The 23,654-nt window shown below is 32.6% G+C and overlaps 1 protein-coding gene across 2 annotated transcripts in view; it reads left to right on the plus strand.

Annotated features, from left to right (window-relative positions):
* The window catches only part of PDE3A (phosphodiesterase 3A), a 342,518-nt gene that overhangs the window by 213,635 nt on the left and 105,229 nt on the right, over positions 1-23,654 (plus strand). For both annotated transcript variants that reach the window (XM_077170242.1, XM_077170243.1), the window contains exon 2: positions 5,030-5,080. In XM_077170242.1, the coding sequence (XP_077026357.1) occupies positions 5,030-5,080 (51 nt within the window). The remainder of the gene's footprint in view (positions 1-5,029; positions 5,081-23,654) is intronic.

Genomic DNA, 23,654 nt, shown 5'->3' on the forward strand with positions numbered 1-23,654 from the left:
TTGTTTTCCTTGGAAGCAAGTACTGTGTAACATACTGTTCGCTAAAGGCTGTAATGTAGAAATTTATTATTAAAAATAAAGAGAGAGATAGAGAAGAAGAACTATAAGTGTGAAAATAGCCTAGACAGTGTCAAGGAAGTTGAGATTTTCAAAATGCTTCATATAGCAGGATATAATAAGATTCTTTTCGAGGAAACATACCTCGAAACACGTTTATGTTTTCAAGCCATAAATTTCATTTTGTTCTGGTTATCTGGAACTAAGATGTGAGGATGGATCCTTTGTTTTTTTTTATAGAATCACTTCATGCAGATGGAAACATTTTGTTTGCCATGTGTAGGCATGATCTTGGTGACTTATATATCCCCAGAACTTCTGGTAAGATACTTATTAAAATATCATTACCCAGAGGAGTCATCTTAGTTAAATAGCCAAAAGAATCTTTTTTCTAGATGGTGAGAGACAAGCATATTTTCTTCCTGAATTAAATAGCCCTGTACTTTTCATCAACCAGAATATTTGAATTTCCTGTTTTTAATTCACACTTCTAGTGCTTCTCTCTTGTTCTCTCCCTCCCCACCCCTCTCTCCCGTCTTTCTGTCTCTTTTACATTTCTAGCAACTTCATATAAGTGGTCTTAAAATCACAGGTATTTCTCTGCCAAAAAGAATATTGTATCATGTTAATAAACTTTCTGACTTTTTCCCCAGAATTGCTTAGGTATCATGCTGCTATTCATTTATCATGAAACTTTAGTCCAGATGAATTTGCAGAAAGAAAAAATAACCCCACAGTAGATTGCTTTCTACTTCTGTTCCTCATTGTCCGTGACCCATTTATGTCATTTATCTAATCCCATGATAATTTCGAAGGATGGCTTTGGTCATCTGGAACTTAATGCTAATCCTGCCTCTTGGAAGCAAAGGATGTTTTGACTTTTTCATTGATATAACCTCAGCGTCAATTTGTACTTAATACTGAAATGCATTGACTTTTTTTGCACACTCTCTTCTTTACTGTATATTATAACTGGCCAATAATTTTTATTTTTCGTAATGTAATTGTTAGTTGAGGGAGTGAAGATAGGGAGGTGTCTGCTTACTTTCTAAAAATGCGTCTTCTTTAACAGGAATACATACAGGGGCCCAAATGCTGAATTTTAATTCAACCAGTGTGCAGTATTAAATAAATACATTCAGTTAGTATGAAAACCTAGTATGACTAGGGATAGTTTTTTTTAACAGCAAACTGAAAACATTTTGTTCGTATTTGTCTTTGATCCATGATCTGTGGTCAGTGTTCCTTAAAGAATAAAATAAATATGTGCAAATAAGATAAAAATATATATGCTGTCATATGCTCTCCTCATTCCTTTTCCTCCTTTCATGATCCTTCCAATCTTGTGCCACTGAACTGTCATCATGGAGAGGAATCTATGGGGAAACCCTGGTACAATTTCATGTCCAAAGGGGGATAATCTGTTGATTCCTTTGATACTTTTATTGAAAGATATAATTTCAGTATTTCAGTTGTTATAACAGAGTCCATTCCTTTTTGGTTATATTTCACATGGGGTATAGATTTTGGCAACTTTTTTATTAATTTGAAAAAGTAGTGATAATATACATTTAAAAAATATTACCACATGCACACCTTTCGAATACAGTAAAGTTAGAATGTAATAACTATATTACTATATAGTATAATAGGATGTGATAAGCTATAGTATAATTTCCCTTACTTAAATCTCTTTCATTAGTTTATTTCATAAGGCTAGGAATTAATTCTTTTAGAAATTGATATTTTTTTTGTATTTCATGCTTGATAAGAAAAAGACTGATTTAGAGAGTGTATTTTGGAGGTTTCTTTTATAAATTCTGGTTGATTAATTGCCAAATGAATTTTCTTCTGTAGTGTCATGACCAAAATGAGTCTGTATTTTGATTTCTTTTTCTTCTTTGACTAAAATTCATCATCTTTAAGACAATTAAATGCAGAGAGCAATGAATTCCATGCTTTTCTTATTTTATTAGTTCTGATCCCAGAGAAAGGTTACCATCTTAACTTACTATCCATAATCATCAAATGCCCTCCTTTAAAATGTTATATTTTGGATCAGCATATGTGTCTGAGGTTTGTTTAATCTCTGTTTGCTGTGATAACCATTCAGAGTAGAATTTACCTAGTTATCCTGTTAGTTTAATCTCATAAGCAAAGCGAATAATAATCATAACAGCCTTAATAAAAGTACTTTTTCAAAAGATTTAGACAAAAGAATGAAAGTTGGAAGTAAACCTTGTGCTTAGAAATATTTTTTTTCTAATTAACAGCATCCTGCTCATTTATCATCTCTGTAAAGTTGTCTGAAACAAGCATCTAGTCTTCTTCTTATGATGGAGAGGTATTTTCAAGGCCTCCATAAGGCAGATGTTTGAATGATGTCAAGAATCATTTTTGATAGTTCTAGCAAATTAATGGTCTTACTTTATAGATTCCTAAATCAGACCATTTCATTAGTGTTTGTAAGTCCCCATATATGCAACTTTATATTATAGTAATTTATGTACATTATAGTAATAAATTATATTATATAATAAATATTTACTAGTAAATGTAATGCCAATAAATTCAGAAATTTCAAAAAATATTAAAAGCATTAAAGAAATACCACCTATGTAAGCAAGCAATTTATGCAATAATAATCTGGTCTAATTTGCCCAAAATTGTTTGCTAGCCAAACTATAATGAAATCATTATAATAGTTTCAAGGCTTGAAATGATTGATTCTGTCTTGCTAAAACTGAATAGTTTAAAATTACCTTTTAAAATTTTTGGCTTATGAGCGTTACTCATAAAGCATTAAAAAAATTAGATTTTTTAAAGCACTAGAAGTTGGATTTTAATTGCTGTATAGTATTCTTTTGTATTCAAGAAATATGGATTTTTAAGAGTATTTGATATGTATTAAGATTACTACTTGATATATCAGTATATTCTATTTGTAGCGTATATAAGGGTGTTTGTGTGTGTGTATGCTTATGAACTTATATTCTTAGATTCTTACCAAATATTTAGTACTATGAGTTTGCTAATTTGATTGAGAAGAGTATTATCTTGTTATTGCTTATATTGAATATCTTTCACCTCCGAGGAAGTTAAACTTTTCCCCATAAATCTATTGACTTTATATTTCTTCTATAAATTATTCTTATCCTTCCCCCAATTTTCTACTAAAGCTGTGTTTTGCTTGAATTTGTGAACCAGGAGATGAAACTTTTGAAAGAGGAAATTATCTTTTATCTACCATCTGCTACAGATGTTTTAACAGTGTTGCTTTTGTACAGACACTGTAAGCTTCTATGTAGCAGATCAATTGATTTTTTGTTTGCTTTTTTGTGTTTTTGTTGCATGGGCAGGCACCGGGAATTGAACCCGGGTCTCCAGCATGGTAGGTGAGAATTTTGCCACTGAGCCACCGTCGCACCGCCCCTGATCAATAGATTTTTTATTGCATGCTTTTTGTTTGTTTGTTTTAAGTTGAAAAATCTTTTTGCATTCCAAGATAAGTGAAATATTTACTTAGATTTTATTCTATTTTATACTTATGAATTCATCTTCTATTTAAATGAAATGTTTTGTCTATTTATAATTTATATATTTTTTGATAGTTCAGCTCAAATTTATTTTTACCAAAAAGTCAGTTTCTCTATTTCATTTGTTGAATAATTTATCAAGTACCCATTGGTTTTAGATATTTTCTTTTCTATATTTTGTTGCTACATGTATTTGAGTTTATTTCCAAACTGTGTGCTAAGTCTCAATTTATATTTTGATTCTTAACCCATTATTGCATAATTTGGGTTATTAAACTTGTATAATATATTTGAGTAACTGGAAAGGTATTTTCAAGTATTTCCAACTGATTCTTATGTTTTTTCCCTCACAAAATTTAAGTTTTGGTTTTTTCAGCTTCCTAAAAAAATTTGTCACTAGCTTTTGATTGAAATTGAGTTATGCCTATAAATATGTTTGGGTAGGAATAAATTCTTAATGATGTAATAGAATAATGATTTTATAGAATTCAGTCTTGGTAGCCAGAAGCACTGTTTATCTCTCAGGAAGTTTTTCTATATATGGTTAGCATACATTTCTTGATAATACTGCTCAAAAGTTTGTTATTTTTTAATTTATTTTGTGAACAATTTTTGTCTTTCATTATATCTACTAAGAAGTCTTACTGTTATGTAGAAAAGCTAAATATCTATATAAATATATTGCATAGCCTTCCATGTGTCATGCTTGCTTATTAGTTACAAATAAGTCCTTCAGTTGATGCTCATGAATAGTGAGTATAATAGATGAATGGTTTCATTCTTCACAACTGATGTCTTGTATTTCCTTAATATTCCTCTAGTCAAATTTGTTTTCTCAATAAATAAAAATGGGACTTCATCACTGATGTAGGTCAGGGCTGTTACAACTATGGAAGTAAATTGATGATAATTTTTAGTCTCTGTTTTATGACAATCTACATTTTAAGACTTTGGGGGCATATTTCACACAATAATTTTATTCTATAGAACGCTCATATTTTTGAGGTATTATCTGAACTGAACTTTGAAATTATAATAGTTTCATTTTTCTGGTTCTTGTCACTTATGACTATATTTGCAGACTACTTCAGCATATTTTCCTAATGAAGTAGAAGCTTAATGATATACAAATAAATTTTGTGTCGTTTAACATCTATCTAGGATATTCCTGACACGGAAGAGTAAAAATATACCATAAAAGACTCGCTTTGCCGAATAGTAATATTAAAATTCCCCCAAACAGTTAAAAGTTGAAATGTTAGCTATCACATCAGAAGTTCATTAGTTCAGGTCTAACCATCTGTTTTCAGTGGCTATTTGAGACATTACTATTCAGAGATTTCAAAACTGATTATTCTTTAAAAGAAAAAGTGAAAATATTTCATTGAACAATAAGTATCATTTAATTTATTGAAATTATTATATTATCTTTACAGCTCATGGGGCATTCTGAATGGGATCACAAGCGAGGACCAAGAGGATCACAGGTAAGTTTTGTTTTGTTTATTTTGTTTCTTGACACTTTGAGCCATGATTTTTCTAAAACTCAAGAAATAATGATAAGGAGAGAGAGAAACAGGCGAAACAACATACCATTTGTTTTTATTTAGGTTAACTGTAATTAAAGTCTAGATTTCAAAAACAGAGGTGGACGCCAGTATATTCCTCGTAAGAGCTTTCTGGTATCCTAGATTGGTTGTGTTTATGTGAATAGATATTTTAATCATCTTGTCTCTGCAGAATGAATTTTGATCAACAATCCAGTGTCTTGATTTCATTTGCTTTCTTTGATAATTTTTCTATGTTTTTTCTTCTCTTCTCTATCTTCCTGTTTTTGGTTAAATATTTTGTAATGTAATCAGAAGAAATCCTGAACTAATTACAGATTTTGCTCTAAATTAGCTGTCTTAGACTTAGAGAAATAGAAAGATGAAAGGAACTATTATTTTTGAACAGAAACAAATTCTAAACCTTTCTATATTACCAGACTTTTCATTGTCTTACTTTATGTCTTAGGCAAAGAGAAAAGCTTCCATGACGCATTTATGCCTCTTAATGACCTAATTAGACAATGTGGATTTGTTTTGCTTTCATAATTACTTTGCCTGACAGAATAAAGACTGAGTTTCAAAGTAAGAAAATTATCTCTTCTCCTAGGGCACATTGTGAAGAAACATAAAAATAATTTATCTCGTAGCAGCCTGTTTACCTGACTGTGAACATGCCAAATAAAAATTAAACGAGTGGAACATTTTTACTTCTGTGGCTCGCATTTTGTATTGGCATTAAAAGACATTGTTAAAAGAAATAGAGTTGAATGTTCATTTCTGTATATGAAAGTTTAGAGTATGAAAATATGAGCATCTCTTAAGTGCTCTACAAAGCTGTCGTGATCCTGTGTTGTCATTAAGTTTGTATGGGTAGCTGCATTTAACTTAATCTCTGGAAAATAAAACCAAGTACTTTTAAGAGCCGAGATTTCGTTTTTGTCTACTATCAGTTTGATATATCAGTTTGATAATATAAACTAATCCATTAAATTAGCATTATCCAAAAGAATGTATGTCTGGCTTTCTGTCCCTCCCTTCCTCTCCCTTCCCCTCTGTTTTCTCTGGCAGTCCTACCTCTGTACACATCTACAGTATTTCTCATCAGAATTTGAATATTTTTATGCTGTTAAATAGGTATCAACAGTGAAAGGAATGTCTAGTAAATGCTTTGTGACCCTAAACCAAAACAAAGTAAAGATGATGAACAAAAGTAAAATCACAGAACACACCAGATTCTAGTCATTGCCACCAAAGACCTTTTACAATCAAATGAAGCCATGTAGTGGGTTGCAGATCTGGCCATACAATGCACTATTGTATAAAAATTATTATTTAAAATATATATTATACACTCTTGAAATAGCCTATTTGGATATCATTTATCATCACATTTGGATTGGTGACTGTCAATATACATTGAAAAAAACTAATAAAAATACAACAGTGCCCATAATAACTTTAAACACAAAAAATCGAGTAAAAATTTAAAATAGTCTAGGTAATTACATACAGCTAAAAAGATTCAGACTTCCACATCCACACACAAAACAATATTTTCATAAACAAAATTTGATTGTATTTGCAATTCAGAGGTGGTTCTGAAAAGCCAAAGAATTAGAATCTTTTTGCTTGAATTAACTATTATAAATGTCAAGGTTTTTTCATGGATCTCTCAACAAGAAGAATAATTATTCTAAATGTAGTGTAACTTTGTCCCACATCTGTTCTTCAACTTAGAAAAGAATTGTCAAGCTAAAAAGCAAAGACACACACAAATACACAAACACACAACAGTGACAATAGCAGCAAGTTATTCTCTTAAGGAATTCCAGATAGGTAAATTAGACATTAAGTCATTAAGTAATAACCTTTCTTCTGATCTCCTTCTTCCACTCAAAAAAAAAAAAAAAATGCTGTCTTTACATTAGGTTAATGATCCCTTCTTATCTTGCTCTCATTTCCTTGAATACTGTCTAAAGCCTTTGAGCCTTTCAAAGTGACTCTCAGACAGGCAGCATTAATGCTTGAAGATCACCTGAAATCCATCTCAGTTTTGTTTAATTTAGGATCGGTGTTTAAGCACTTAGTATGTGTAAGTCTAACATGGGAAAAAAACTGAATCACAAGGTCACTGCTTTCAAAGCAGTAACAAGTTATGGTTGGAAATAGAGCAACACTTGTATACGTAATTTGCCAATAAGCAGACTGGCAGATGCAATTTTAAATATATAAGCAAAGTCTGATGGCAGTTTTGGGAGAAGAGAGTATTTATTTCTCCCTACTAAAACAATCAGACTCTTCTTGAAAATGATACCTGAGATGAAAGCTGGGTAAGTTTCAAAAGTACAAATAGAGGAGGAAGAAATGGATGGAAAATCTTGAGTAAAAGTCTCAGCAAAGAGGACTGTGGGGCATGTTTGGATGTGTGCAAATTTTCTTTAAAATTGCCTTATAAAAACTTGTAGGACAGGAACTGTTGCAGAAACTACTGTGGAGGGAAGAATCTAGAGAATGTCATGAATTACAGATTAAGTGCAAGGAGGAAATAGAGAGAGTCAGGAGTTTGAAACTAAGTACTTGGAAGATTAATGCCATCAACACAGACCAGTTCAGAGGGAAGATGATGAGTTCAGTTTTAGCAATGTTAAGTGAGAAGTGATGACGACAATTCCAAAAGGGAATTTCAGGCCAACACTTGAGATGCCTGCCTGCTTCTCTGTTGCGAGATTAAGAGCAGGAGATGTTAATGCCAATACTAATCAGCTATGTGGTAATTGAACTGTACCAGAAGATAGATTCTTCAAAGAAGAGCAGTAAACAAGATAAACAGGGAAGAAAGGCTGGTTCTTAGGGGACACAAACAGCAAGGGCTGGGAGGCGTCTGTAGAGAGAGTGCATGTGTGCTATGCAGAGCAGCTGGAGGAGAGATGATAGAGAATCAAAAGTGGTGTCCCCTCATCTTATACCGAGAAGAGGGCCGAGACCACAGACAGAGGTGCAAGAAGAGTAAAAACAGAGAATATTAGTCGAGAGAGGTCCCTTGCAGGAGTTTTATTTTAAAAGAAGGGTTAGATTAAAGAAAGAGGGGGTAGTAGAAGGAGGTGAACTTTCTTCTTATGCTAAAGTGAGATGTGTGCTTCTTAATGGCAGAGGAAGGAGTCGATGTGGAGAGGGAAACACTGAAAATTCTCAAGAGTGAACTGACTGAGGACTCAGGGAATAGTGTGGTTCAAGGAAGGAAAGATACTTTTTTTCAAAGTGGCCCTTGTGTCACCTGTCCTTGTGTTTTTCTCTCTTCTTACCTAACCCCCACCCCCACCCCACCATTCACCCAAGTTCAGAGAAATTGGTCATGTTTTGAAATGAACTATTGGATAAATCCAACAAAAAGTACAGATGAAAAAGTAGAGAAATCCCTGCTAAAAGAAGAGAGAAGAAAGAAAATAGGGGCAGATATACAAAATGAAAGAAATACTATATGGCTTCAGTTTTATCAGTAGTAAAAGGATGCATAAAGATGGAAATGTAATAGTGGGAAATCTTGAATGCTACAAAATGTATGGCATGAAAAATTTTAGGTGCCCAAAAAGGAAACTGGCTTGATGTCTCAGCATCAAAAAATACCTAAGGGAGAGCAGAGAGTTGCCTCAGATGTGAGTGAGTGGCCTGCAAGTCAAATTTTAACATATTTTATTTTGGTTCCAAAAAATGTAAATCTATGTCAGGTACTTTTTTAGTGTTTGAGGAATCAAAAAATGAAGTCAACAACAGCTTTGACCTTTAAGCAGCCCATAGCTTTGTCCAAAGTCAGTCTTACTTAGCTCAGAGGATCAAAAAATATCAGCTAGTACTGAGGCATTTATCATTACTAGGAGAAAGTTAAGCTGCCTAGGCCCACTAGATGCTTAATAAAAAGAAATTTCCTCAAATTTGCCTTAGTCCTCCAAAATTAATTCATATGTGTATTATCACAGATGATAACAAGGTGTACCTTTTATACCAAATAGTCATATAGAAAAATGCACACCTCGCTTCAATTAAATTATTCCATACTTAATTGCATATGACTATTGAGACTCATCAAGAATTTTATTCAAATTGTTTTATTCTACTGTATTATCAGTAATTCTCTGACATAATTTGTCAGTTCACTCACAATTTCTTTGCTGATTTTCTTTTCATGTTTTAAAGTTTATACTTTCAAAAAGAAGATAATCCAAATATAGGAAAGATGCTAAATGATAAACTTTTAGGAGAACTCTTTATCTGGCTGTGTCTCCAGTAATATCAAATGAAGGTCCAAGGATGAATTTCCCAGGAAGCAATTAGCTCCTTTTTTTTTTTTTTCACATTCTTGAAGAAAGATTTTCCAATGAGAAATTGAGAGGCAATAAAAATTGTTCTCCTTTGGAAAACTTAAACATGATAGAGGATTCCAGGGAGCAGAAAATTTCTAATTGGTGAGGGTCCTTGTGGGAAAAGGAAAAAAAAATACTTCAATTTGTGAATTTGTAAACCTCCTAAAATTTTATGTACTATACCAGCAGTCCTTTATTTACCCATGTTAGAAACCTGCAGGTTCTTCAATCTTTTATATATTATTGGTGACTTAAACTGTCTACCGACCAGACCTTATCAATTATTTTTAAGACTCCTTGCCAAAGAAATAATTTTTGGGTATGATTCGTCTAGGCTTTAAATGATTGAAAATTTTCCTTATATAATGAAATTCTGGTTTATATATTCCTAAATAATTAAAGTTTTATATATGCAAAATAAAGTTCTGACTATTCAAGTGTGGAAGAAAAAAAGTTATTAAATACAGTAGGGCATCAGTATACTTAAAACGACCCTGTGACCTGTTTGGCAAACTGCTGCCAATTTTCTACCAAGTACTGGAGTTCTAAACTGTGAAAACTTCTGGAATAAGAAGGATCTATCTAGTTCAGTTAGTTTCTGTAGTATTATTTGAAGTCACAAGGATGAATTCTGATGAGACATCACTGTACCTCACTAAGTTGTCTACTTAAGTATACAGGAGAATGGGTCTGTTCATAATAGCTACTGAAGTTGACTAACCAAAGCATTTGCCTACTCATCTAATTTGGTGATGGGTTAATTCATTTCTAAGTTAAATTTTTAAAAAACATAAAATTCACATGGGTTTTTTTTTTAATTCAGTCATACAGCAATTAGCACAATCATTATAAAGCTGACTTTCCATGTTACTTTTTCTATAAACATATCCTCTCTTCGTACTTCTTCTTTTTCACTTTTCCATCTATCAATAAATAGTACTGTTAGTACTATTTTAGAACTTGTTCCAATAATGTTTCCATTTTGGGCATCTCTCGCCAAAGAATTTCTTTGAGTTGGTTTGTTGTGAAATTTCTTTGAGTTTGTTTATATGGACAAAGACTCCACAACAAATGTTTGTCCAAACCCCAAATATAGTAGGGGTGGCTTTGTCATCTCATACAATAGAAGCAGGAAGGAACCTAAAAATCATAACCATTTTATCCATTAAATTCGCTCTAGATGTTTTAAGTTTTTACTCTGACATTGTTTAACAGTCTTTTTCTACCTTTGCCTCCAGCCTGTGGAATTGCTTTCGCCCCATTACAGTTTACTGTTTTGTTTTTTCCTTTGCATTGAAAACTTACAAAAACAACCTTATAAAATCTGTCCTTGTAGGAATGTTGATGACAATTACCACAATACGCATATGTCAAGAGAGCTCGGAGAACTTTCTGTTTGTCTGTTGCTAGGAAAGAGATAACTGCCTCTTTCAGGTGAACCCACTGGTTTATGACTCTTCGCAGCATATCTGGCTTCTGCCCACTAGATACCAATGTCAGTCCCCCCACCTTTTTGTGAAAACCAAAACGTCTCCACATCATTGCAAAAGTCCCTGGGGGATAAAATGACTTCTGGTCGAGAACCACTGAGATTACAACATGAACTCTGCTATGCAGATAGAAGATAGCAAATAAGTATTTATGTTTTAATTTTAACATTTCATTTGGGAAAATGCTTCTTCAACCAATTATTCTTTGAGGAGTCTAGGTTTTATCTTTCGTTCTGCCAAACAGCAATTTTAAACAGTGAGGTAGTTCATTGTGAGATACTTTTCTCACAGTACAATCACGACCTAGAAACTAGGGAGAAAATGTGCTCTTTCTACATTTAGGTATTCAAGTGATTCCGAGGAGCAGCTAGAGAGAGAGAATGTGGCTCTGTTTACACATGCATTGCAAGAACGTGTGTTTTTGTTGAACTGATGAATGGCCTTGAGTTAGATACTCTATTAAAGGCCCCAGTCTCTCTTAAAATGCATTGATGAATAGGAATAAGACAAGTCCACAGAAATGAAAGAAAAATTGCTGCAGGCATTTATGCCTCCTCCCCCCCCCCATTTATAAATTAGTAGATGTATTGTCTAATACTTATCGAATAACCCTCTTTTCTTGGGGACTGTGGACATGTGCCCTGCCTTATGCTTGTTTTTGCCAAATCAGAACCTTCTGGTACATTATATGAGAGAAAACAAAGCAGTGAAATATGCAGCCATTGACATAGGCATTTATCTACGGAAACTGTAAATGACTTAAGCAATGTTCACGTGCGTTAAGTGTACAGAAGCATTCTTTGAGAGAAATGAAACCCATAATAATATTCAGCACTTGAAACCACAGGCAGTTCTGACTACTTTTCCAGTTGCAGGTTTTCTTATATTATTTTTTCAGATTTCTTAATGTAAATATTAAGAAAAAATAATTAACAAATTAAGCAAATAGTTTAAATCTAAGCTCCTCTAAAGTAAGTATACATATCTTGGAAACCAGTTTTGCAGCTCGAAAGTTTTGCTGCCCACTTGCTAGGTTACTAGATGAAAGGTATGCTAACTTGTGGATTGTTAAATTTATCTTTGCTTTTCAGTATCTGATAAAGGAAAACAGTTTTAAATCATGTGCTGGGTGATTTTATGCCATGTATGGCATAGAATGTGATCATGTTCTTCATCACTTATGGAAAAAAGTACTGTACAAGGGAAAATTGGGGGATGAATTTTTATTGTTACTCCATCGATGAAAAAAGGTGTGTGCTAAATAGAATCAGATTCTCATAGGAGACAAAAATCCATGACTAGGTTTTGACTAGAACAAACTATCAAATAGGAAGGTAGTGTAAAGGGAGGTAAAGTGAAGTGGGTCATATGGCAATTAGAAAGCCAGTTAAATAGGGGATGAATTAAGGTAAAGGACTGTGGGAAATGGTTGATAAAGAAGGATACCTGCTTTGGTGTATTAACAAAAGCATAAAAATGTAGGCTTTTAGTATTTTTTAGTATAATGTATAGAATTTGGACAGAATGTTTTTAATTTAGTTTCTCATAATGTATATCCAGGTTATTTGTATAAGTATTTACTTCTAATAGAGCATTACAATCTTATTTGCAATGTAGAAATTTTCTTTTACCCCTTTCTAGATGAAAAATTATTTAAAAGACTGTTTAAAAGTTTCCCTTAAGATGTTGGCATCAAAGCAACTGATTTTTTTTTAAAGTTTAAGGAGCAAAGATTGCTTGGCAGTTCTGTTCTCAGCATTAAAATATTTTCCTATTTTGTATAGCATGCAGCCATCCTGTAAAATTAAGATAAATCTAAGCAACTAATGATAATAATTACAAAGCAAAACTTTGGAATGACATTAGAGGTATTCATAAACTGAAATTACCTCAAAAGTCATAAAAATGCAGCTTCTTGTCAGGTTTGATTTTCCAGATCACAGGCTTCTTTTTTTTTTTTGGTAATGCATTACACAGTGACCAGTTCCTGAAAAACTCCGAATGTTACAAATTAAAGCTTGTTCTGATTGGAAATCTGCAGGTTATCAAATGTTAATCAAAATAGTTTGCTTGCTGAGTGCCATCACCCTTATGGTTGAATACTTCTGGGTGACAATTTACATTTGGATCTCCACAACTATTTCCATTTTAGAATTTTATATCCAGGTTCTTTTCTTTTCAAATAATTTTAACCCTGAATCTGAAGAAAGTTGCATTTAAAAATGTACCAGTGTTACATTTAAAAAAGCAGTAATAAAAAGTTTGGGAATAAAAGCTCTCAGAAGAAGATTGTTGGTGACACAAACAGATGGAGTGGAGATCTCAAAAGTAAAGCAACATTATCAGTCAGGAAGAGGAAAAAATGCAAACAGCTATAAAAGCTCTTATTCTCCAAGGATTGGTAGGGGAAGATTGGAAAGACTTGTATGTCAAAGATGATGCAGAAGAGACCCAGTGGAAAAGGCATGGTAAATAGAGATAAGATCATCTCATGAACAAGATGAGGAGACACCCATTGCAGCTCACTGTGTTGAGAAGGTTAGAAGTCAATACAAAAGCTTCGATTCTGGGAATCATGATTTGGGAATTTGCATGTTTTAAACCCAGTTATGCTGTCCAGTGTCCCAGTCAAGTTTATGGTGACTTGTTGCTATTAACTTGCCAGCAATTCTTTTCTGGTATCCCAGCAATTGGAGTTTGCTGTAGGTTTATTGTATTTTCAGGCCTTTGTATGATTTTTTTTTTTTTTTGAGTATTCTAATTCACCATGTAAGTTTGTGAAAGCCAATTGTAGGATAATTTCATTTTGTTCTTCATGTAGAAATGACATGGCTTTAAATAAGTTATGCTAAGTAATATTATCCCAGCAGTCAATTTTATTTTATATGGATGATGGAAACCCAGCACTTCTTATATTTTCAATTAATATTTCAAAGATAAATGAAAACATATTAGAATTTATGAACTTAGAGTTCAGTTTTATTCATACAAGTTTTGCTGAACCAGTAGTCTTGAAAATTTTCTATTAATACATAAAATAAAACATAGTGGCAATCTAGGATTTAGTGAAATTAGTTCTAAAGCAGATAATAAGGCAAAAAAACATTTTGTTTTATTTGATTTGATTCCTCTGCCTTCAGGCTTCTCTGTTTGTAAATCTTACAGGGAAGGTACTATTCCTTCATTTTAGCATCTATGATGTCATATTGTAACAAGGTATTGTATTACTTTTACTGTAAGCTAACATTAAGGTGTGAAGAAGAATTTGTCACGTTGGTATTTATTAAGGGGAAAATATTATTTAAATATACACTTTTCTATAAAGAAATATATGTTCTAATTCTCAAGGTCAGTGTGGCTCCATTCCTTCTCTTCCCTTTTCCTTTTTCCTTATCGTATGTCTTTAAGCACAGAAGTGATCCTAACTAATGCAGTTCAGGGATCTGAGATTTATATAAGGACGTTAATAGAAATTTATGATGCATGATATAACCAGGCTTTTCACTATTTTTTGCTATTTATTTGACCTAAAACCAATGGAACAAACTGAACTTGGCATTGCTATTTCAGTTCAAAAAAGAAGAAAAATATATAATTTTTACTATTTCTTATGTTTTGGTCTTGGCACTGTGATGTTTGTTTATGGAAAAAGAAGGGAGAGGAAAAAGCATTATTTTGACTTCACAAGATAAATAATCATACCAAAATGAAACTCCCCAAAACAGTATTTGTTAATTTTCTTATAATTGCAATAGAGATTGCTACTAATTCAATGTAGTTTTTAAACAAGAAATAGTATCTTTTAGAATTAAAACTATAGAATTAAATATATCCCTAAGATTACAGTAAAGATATATTTCCTTAGAATTCAATCAGTTTCTATACTTAGCCATGTATAATGGAAGTCTTTCATTTTATTATGGGTATAATATAACCATATATTAATATGATGGCTAGATATCATAGCTTTTTCATTGTACTGATAAATTATAGTACAATGGAAAAGCATTTGACTTAAAGTCATAGCTAATAATGTTAAGCTCTTTTATAAGTGCTTTATAAACATTAACAATGAAAAATAATAACCATTTTCATCTGGAGTGAAATTCTATGAAATATTAATAAGAAAAAAGGCATATAAATAATTCCTATGACTTCAAATTTAAAGAAAATTTTGTTTTAATCATCTTGTACACTAGTGGTCCTGAACAATTTATTTTATAGATACAGTAGAGGAAGTAAACAATTTTACAAGAATGAAGCACCTTTTACAAATTATGGACATAGTTGCGAGCATTGAATATCAAGTATTTGAGACCTATTCTTTTTCATGAAATGTTTCAAATATATGGCAAAATACAGTGAATAATGTACAAAAACATACTCATCGCTTAGATTTTAATAAATATTAACATTTTGCTATATTTGATTTTAAATTTTTAATTGATAGAGTTAGAAGATGGATTTGAAATATTCTTATTAAGCTTTTTTCATGATGTATACATTTTCCTCATTAATAGGTATTTAATTAAATTCATGCCACTGTATTTGACCTTATGGAAAAGAATGAGGGACAATGAAAAGAAGATGGAAAGATTATTTTTTCCTGAAGACAGAAAAAAATGGCTTGATTTTTTTTTAATTAGTGCGTTGATAAATGTTTATGCAAGTAATATATACTTTAATATCACCTGTAACAATCTTATATATAACTAACATATAAGTAAATGTGCATTGAGAAATGTGTCAATATAAATGCATGAGTGGAATTCTAAGCATGTATTATAACCTGTATTAAAAATAAAATAGTGATTTATTTGGAGATGTGAAGAAAAAAATCCACATTCTTTTATTAATCTTAAATATTCTGTTACAAAAAGGCTAGCTTTCTTGACTACACTTAAGGTTTTTTGAAGTCCTGTTTAAGAAAATTGTCACTATAATGGCCATCAGATCAAATTTTTTAAACGGCTTCATTTAAAGAAATTATAAAACTGGAAAACTGAGGGTGTTATCTATTAATACATTATTTTCTTAAGGTTTCCTTTCTACATATTGTAGCATATACTTAATGATTATTTTAAAGGCTTGAAAGACACATGTTCTACATATTTTTATTTAAAAGTTTTATGTAATCATTTATTTGGGAATTATGGTTATAGGTAGTATATGAGTCTCTTCTTTCATAGCCACTTAGAAGTTGTCATATTCATATACACACTAACAGATTTTGCATAGAGAAAGCACAGTATAAAATAAAAATCATAACTCCTATTAAGACGCAACTCCCTTTAACATTTTAAACAATGACTAATACAGACAAAAGAATGCATACTTTTATGTTCGTCTTAAAAAGTGGTATATATAGCTAATGTGTAGATGGCAGAAAGAATTAAGAGAATTTTCCTTTAAACTCCAGTTAAAGTTCTAAACTACAAGATGAGACTGAAGAGAGGGATATACAATTCTGCACTTAAAATTCTGACAAAATTCTGGTATAGAAAGTGAGTGTTATCTGTCTGCCTATCTGTGTATAAATAAACGAAGAAACAAAGAGTAAGACATAACGGATTATTAGGCTTCATATGATGAGGTTTTTCTAACAGCAGTTGCCACCTTGAATTTCTTTAGCAGTACTAGTTCTGATATTCAGAGAAGGATTATTACAGTAAAATCTGCACTTACCAGCTAACCTCAGTGGAGTTGTGTTCAATTCTGAATACCAGATTTCAGGAAGGATATTGAAAAGCTGATACACTCACAAAGATGAATATTTTTGGAAACTGTGTCCCAGAAGCAGTAGATAAGAGAACCTCTGACAAACAGTAGATATATGTATGTATACACATACATACATACATATATATATATAGATATATATAGATACAAATACATATAAAATTTGCCATTTTTACCATTTTAAATGTTCAATTCAGTGGCATAATTACATTTACAAAGTTGTGCTGTAAATGGTTACAACACATTACCATCCATTACCAAAGCTTTTCCATCACCCCAAACAGAAATTCTGTGCCCATTAGACGTTAACACCAAATTCCCCACTCCTACCCCGCCCCTGGTCAAGTTTATTCTAATTCCTGATTCTATAAATTTGCATATAGAATATTTCATTTTAAATATTTCGTATAAATGAGATCATGCAATATGTGTTCTTTTGTATCTGGCTTATTTCACCCAACATGTTGTCTTCAAGATTCATCATGTTGTAACATGCATCATAACTTCATTCCTTTTGATAGCTGAATAATATTCTATTATATGTATACATCACGTTTTGATTAGCTATTCTTCCATTGATGGACATTTGGCAATTGTTAATAATGCCTCTGTGAACATCAGGGTTTAAATATCTGTTCGAGTCCCTGCTTATAATTCTTTTTGTATATGCGTAAAAGTGGGATTGCCAGGTAATTTTATACTTAACTTCCTGAGGAACCACAAAACTGTTTTCTTTAGCAGTTGTACCATTTTATATTTCCACTAACATATACTAGGCTCCTTATTTTTCCACATCCTTGTCAGCATTTATTATTTTCTGTTTTTTTTTTTTTTTTAATAGTAGCTATCCTAGTGGGTGTGAGATGGTATCTCATTGTGGTTTTGCTTTGCACTTCTCTACTGGCTAATAAAACTGAGCATCTTTTAATGTGCTTATTGGCTATTTGTATATCTCTTTGGAAAAATGTGCATTCAAGACCTTTGACCATTTTCAATTAGGTTGTTTGTCCTTTTGTTGCTGAGTTGTAGGAGTTCTTTACATGTTCTAGACGTTAAACCCGTATCAGATAAATGATTTCTAAATATCTTTTCCCATTCTACAGATTGTCTTTTCACTTTCTAAAATTTTTTATTTTGATGAATTCCTATTTATCTTTATTTTCTCTTGTTGCTTCTGCTTCTAATGTAATATCTTAGAAACCATTAACTAATACAGTGTGCTGAAGATGTTTTCCTGTGTTTTCTTCCAAGATTTTTATTGTTGTAGTTTGTAAATTTAAAACTTTGAACAATTTTGAGCTTATTTTTGTATAAGGGGTGAGGTAGGTAGATGTCTTCCTTTCTTTTTTTTTTTTCACAAGTTGAGATCCAATAATCCCAACACTATTTATTGAAGATAATTTTCTTTCCCAATTGATTTATCTTTGCCCCTTTGTCAAAAAGCAGTTTACCATAAGTGTGAGGGTTGATTTCTGAACTTTGAATTCTGTTCCATTGGTTTATATGTGTATCCTTGTGCCGGCACCATGCTATTTTCGTTATTGTAGCTATGTAACACCTTTTAAAATTGAGAAGTGTGAGTCCTCCAAGTTTGTTTTTCTTTTCCAGGATGTTTTTGGAATAGATATATGTATGTATCTGTTAGATATACATATATCTATTCCAAAACAAGATGTTTTGGGGTTTGGGGGGCCACCTACCCTTCCATATGATTTTGGTGACTGGCTTTTCCATTTCTGCAAAGAAGGTTATTGGAATTTTGACTGGAATTGTGTTGAATCTGTAAATCTCTTTGGGTAAAATTGGCATCTTAATATTTAGTCCTCCAGTCCATAAACACAGAATGTCCTTCCATTTTTTCAGGTGTTCAATTTCTTTTAGCAATGCTTTGTAGTTTTCTGTGTACAAGTTCTTAATATCCTTGGTGAATTTGTTCCCAGATATATCATTCATTTAGTTACTAATGTAAATGAAATTTTTAACAATTTCCTCTTCATTGTGTTCATTACTAGTGTATAGAAACACCACTGACTTTTGCATGTTGATTTTGTACCCCACCACTGTGTTAAATTCATTTATTAGTCCTAGTAGTTTCATTGTGGATATTTCAGGATTTTCTGCATGTAGGATCATGGCATCTGCAAGTAGGAAAAGTCTACGTCATCTTCCTTTCCAATTTGGATGTCTTTAATATCGTTTTCTTAGCTAATCCCTCTAGCTAGAACTTTCAGTACAATGCTGAATAACATTGCTGACTGTGGGCATCCTTGCCCCATTCCTGATCTCAGGAAGCTGTGGATGAGTATATGAGTATGTTAGCTGTGGGTTTTTCATATATATCCTTTATCAACAAAAGGTCTTTGATTTTTGTCAAAACCTTTTCATCAATTGAAAAGATCATGTGTTTATTTTTCCTTCATTCTATTAATGTGATATATGAAGTTAACTGATTTTCATATGTTGAGCCACCCAACGTTCCTAGGATAAATCTCAGTGATTGCAGTAGATGATTCTTTTAAGGTGCCATTGGTTTGGTGTACAAGTATTTTGTTGAGAATTTTTGCATGCATGTTCATAAGGAATATTGGTCTATGATTTTCTTTTTGTATTATATTTATTTGTCTTTGGTATTGAAGTGATGTTAGCCTCATACAGTGAATTAGGAAGCATGCCCTGCTCTTCATTTTTTTGAAGAGCTTGAGCAGAATTGGTGTTAATTCTTCTTTGAAAATTAATTCTTCATCAGTGAAGCTATCTGTTCCTGGGCTTTCTTTGTGGGGAGTTTTCATTACTGATTAAATCTCTTTACATGTTATTGGTCTGTTGAGATCTTCTGTTTCTTACCTTGAGTCAGTGTGCATTACTAAAACTTTTTCATCACCCCAAACAGAAAATCTGTACCCTGCAATAATTTCCCATCCCCCCTCCTCCTTGGAAACCTCTAACATACTTTTATGTCCTTTGATATTTCCTGTAAGTGGAATCACGCAATTGTTGTCCTTTTCTATCTGGCTTATTTCACTCAGCACAGTGTTTTCAGGTTCATTCATGTTGTAGCATGTATCAGGAGAACATCAGAACGTTTTATTCTTTAACAATATTCTATTGCATATGTAAGCCACATTATGTTTATCCATTCATTTGTTATTGAACAGATGGATTCAAGATACTAAAATCTTACTCTCCTAAATTAGAGCATATTTCAGTGTGTCTCAGAGAAAAGCCCTGCTATTGTGCCCTTCATTTGATAGAAGTTTTCAAATCTAGGCAAACCATAAATTTTAAGTTCAGATTTAAATTGCACTCTGAATGGAGTAGAAGAATCAATTCCCTATATGGAGTGATTTTAAAGTGGACTTTCTCATGAACTGCCAGGATCCATTTAGTATCACCTAGGGAGCTTGCCAATTACACTGATTCTTTAGATTCCACTTGCCAGGATTCTGACTCAAAGTTTTAGATGGAGCCAGGAAATCATATGCATTTTTCCCAGGTGATAAGATGAGTGAACATGTTTTTAAGTCATTGGCAAATGAAATGGAATGGATGATGAATGGATTCACTGCCTTTGGCTCAATCTTGTATGAAATTCTAGGGTTAGAGCTAAATTTCTTTACCAATTCATTATTTCTAAACTATTCATGCATGAGTTTACATTTATATTGATATTAGTCATTAGTTCATTAATATAGATGAAGGATAATGAAAATGGTTTTTAAGGAAGTGATAAGGGTGAAGAAATTAAGGTGTGGTACTGAAAGTAAAAGACAGAAACAGCACTGAGGATTGATACTGGTTTTGCTTCCTTCATCTCTGGCCCCAGAGAAAGAATGTTGCTGGGGCCATAGATGAAGGAAGCAAAACCATCTCCAAGGAGAGCCCTTTGCGTTATGAACTGTATGAATGATGCTCTCTGGAGTTACACAGTAGCAACATGCTCAGCTCCACACATGGCCCCATTTGGTCCTTCAAATTTACTTCTACATTACAAACAGAACGAATGTTTTAAAATCTAAACCTGATTGTGTCACTCCCATTAACTCTCAGGAAAAAAACACAAGGCCTGTTCTTTTCTGACTCCTGGTTTTCTAGCAACCTCTCTCTCCAAAATAGATTAGATTTTCTGTGTTCTGAGTGGCATCAGGCTATTTCACTCCTCTGTGCTTTTACAAGCATGTTTGCTCTGCCTGTAATAAATACCTTATTCCTTTTTATCCTCCTAAATCCTTCCTCAATACAGTTGAAACATTATCTCAGTCTTAGCTCATATTTAAGCATTAACTGTGCTCCAACAACACATTTTTCATCCATGTTGCATCTGTGATAGAACTTAGCCTACAATGCACAATTTCCCTCTAGGTTAAAGCCTCTCATATCCAGGGACTGAATCTTGATTGAAACCTGCATAGTGACAGCTACCCAGCAGTTGTTCAAGAAATGTTGATTCATTGAATGAATTAATGAGGCAAACTGTGGGAAGTCTGAGTGCACAGAACTTTCATTCAGATTATGGTATGTCCTTGCTTTAATTTGAGGATAAAAGAAGTCCCAGTCAGTACTTTCAAAAGCATAGTTTGAAGAAATAAGAATTGTTCTAATAGAATCTGAACTTAAAAAAAATCTTATTACTGATTATACGTGGTGACAGCATTTTCCAAAATGTAGAGCCATTACTAGTAATGAGTATGAAGAACATTTTTATTATAGAATGATTTTTAACAGAAGTTATATTAGTGAAGGATAGTTGAAAAGCTCTTTTAAAAATAAATCCAGATAGCAGTGGGGGTCAAGTTTATAATTAATTTGGTCAATTTAATTCTTAACTATTTAATTAGATTAACTTTTAATGGGTATAAAATATGATGTGGGACCAAAACACACACACACAACATAGCAACAAAAGTTTAAGGACATACACGAAATTGTGGAATTGTAATCCATTCCATACTTTTGCAATTTGCTCTATAACTACTTGTTAAACTGTACTTTGAAATTTATCACATTTCTGTAAAAATATTTCACAATAAAAAATTTAAAAAAATAAAAAGTTTAAGGTATTATAAAAATATCTTAAAATGTTAAACAATATTTTATTAGCTTAAACCTGTCACCAAATTCCCCCCCAAAAAAATCCCCCCAAAAGTAAAGATGAAAGTATCATGAACTTTATAATATCTAATCTACTACCAAATCTGCATTTTCTAATGATTGACACTGTTCTTCATTCTTCTTCCTCCCACTTTCCTTCTGCACTGATTGCATGCTTAGAATTTTTCAGGTTCTATGTTAAAATTTATAGGAAAACATAAAAATGTATACTTTTTTATAGTAGTTTTTTATAGTTCTTAAAAGTTAAGTATAAAACTTAACTTCTTTAAGTTGCTGTAGCTGGGAGTATAAAACATCTGTTGAAAGAATAACCATTTGAGTGAACAAGTAGTTTATATGTTGGATACACAAGGGATTTTAGTGGCTTGGGCATAATTGCTAATCACCACAATTACTTCAGTTCTGTAGTTCAGGCTTGTATTTGAAACCTGACTTTGCAGTTATCTTTGTAACATATATGCAGTAAGCTGTCAGAAATGCCACTGTGTAATAGCTTTCTGCCATATTGTAATGTTTGGTATTAATCTTTAGCAGTCAAGATAACTGTTGCATGGTTCCCTATTGAACTTTCCAAGATATTGGTTCATCTTAGCCTAAAGTGCTGAGCTGCAGATTCCTTGTGGCTTTCCTTCTCCTTGATGTTGATGGCATTTTTTTCCTTTGATAAATAATCCCTCATTGCTCTCTATAACAAAAGATACAGAGTTGTATTTAAAACAAAATGTTAAAAACATCTTGAGATGACTCAAGGAAAAAGAAACTAACATTGATGGAATTTTTTCCCTGTTTGTTGCTAGCTACTTCATCCATATAATTTATTTTAATCTACAAACAAGTTCTGAGAGATTACTTAAGGTTTCTGAGCAGCTTCTTGGGTGTGAGCACAGTGCTACTGGTGAGGCACTTTTGGAAACTGGACAGACAAGTTTTTGCCCTTTTTGAAGCTCATGTTGTAGAGCTCTAGATAACATTATCATCCCTTTACAAATGAGGAGATAGATTGAGCAATATAGATGACAGGCCAAAAGTCACAGAGCTGGAAAGCAGTAAGGCTGTGAACAAATCCATGTCTGCCTGACTTCAAAATGCTGCTTTGTGCTATATACCTGTGATTGGTCCGTTTCACGTGTCAGCTTGGCCAGGTGATGGTGCCCTGTTGTCTGGTCGGGCAAGAGCTGCCCTATCTGGCTATGAGGACATTTCCTGGACTTAAATCATGATTATATTGGCTTTATCCATAGTTAATCCCATTTGTAATCAGCTAAGGGGAGTGTCTTCTGCGATGAGTGACACTTAATATAATCACTGGAAGGCTTTTAAGAAGAGTGCAGAAGTGACCGTCTGTTCAGCCAGCCAGCCTCTCCTGAGAGTTCGTTGAGAACCTTCACTGGAGCTGCCAGCTTGTAACCTGCCCTACAGACCTTGGACTCTTCATCGCAATGGTTACGTGAGACTCTTATATATTTTATATTTACAGATATCTCCTGCTGATTCTGTTCCTTAAGAGAACCCTAGCTAATACACTACCTCTCACTAAAACATATTTCAGATCTGATTGATCCTGCAGCTGTCAAAACACTTTACCAGATAAAGTAAAAATTCAGTTTTTAAAATGATGTTAATTACCATCGTTTAAAATAGGTAAACTCATTTTTTAAATTAATTACTAAACATTAATTTTAATTAGAAACATAACCCACCTACTGTGATGGAAGCTATATTTAGAGTCTGTAAGATTTAAATAGCTGCACGGTCAGTCTTTGAGTAGTGAGCTTTCCAGTCTTATGAATGTGCAGGAACTAAACTTTTCAGAAT

This window comes from Tamandua tetradactyla, chromosome 7 (genome assembly GCF_023851605.1).
Source record: "Tamandua tetradactyla isolate mTamTet1 chromosome 7, mTamTet1.pri, whole genome shotgun sequence".
NCBI classification, from domain to species: Eukaryota; Metazoa; Chordata; class Mammalia; order Pilosa; family Myrmecophagidae; genus Tamandua; species Tamandua tetradactyla.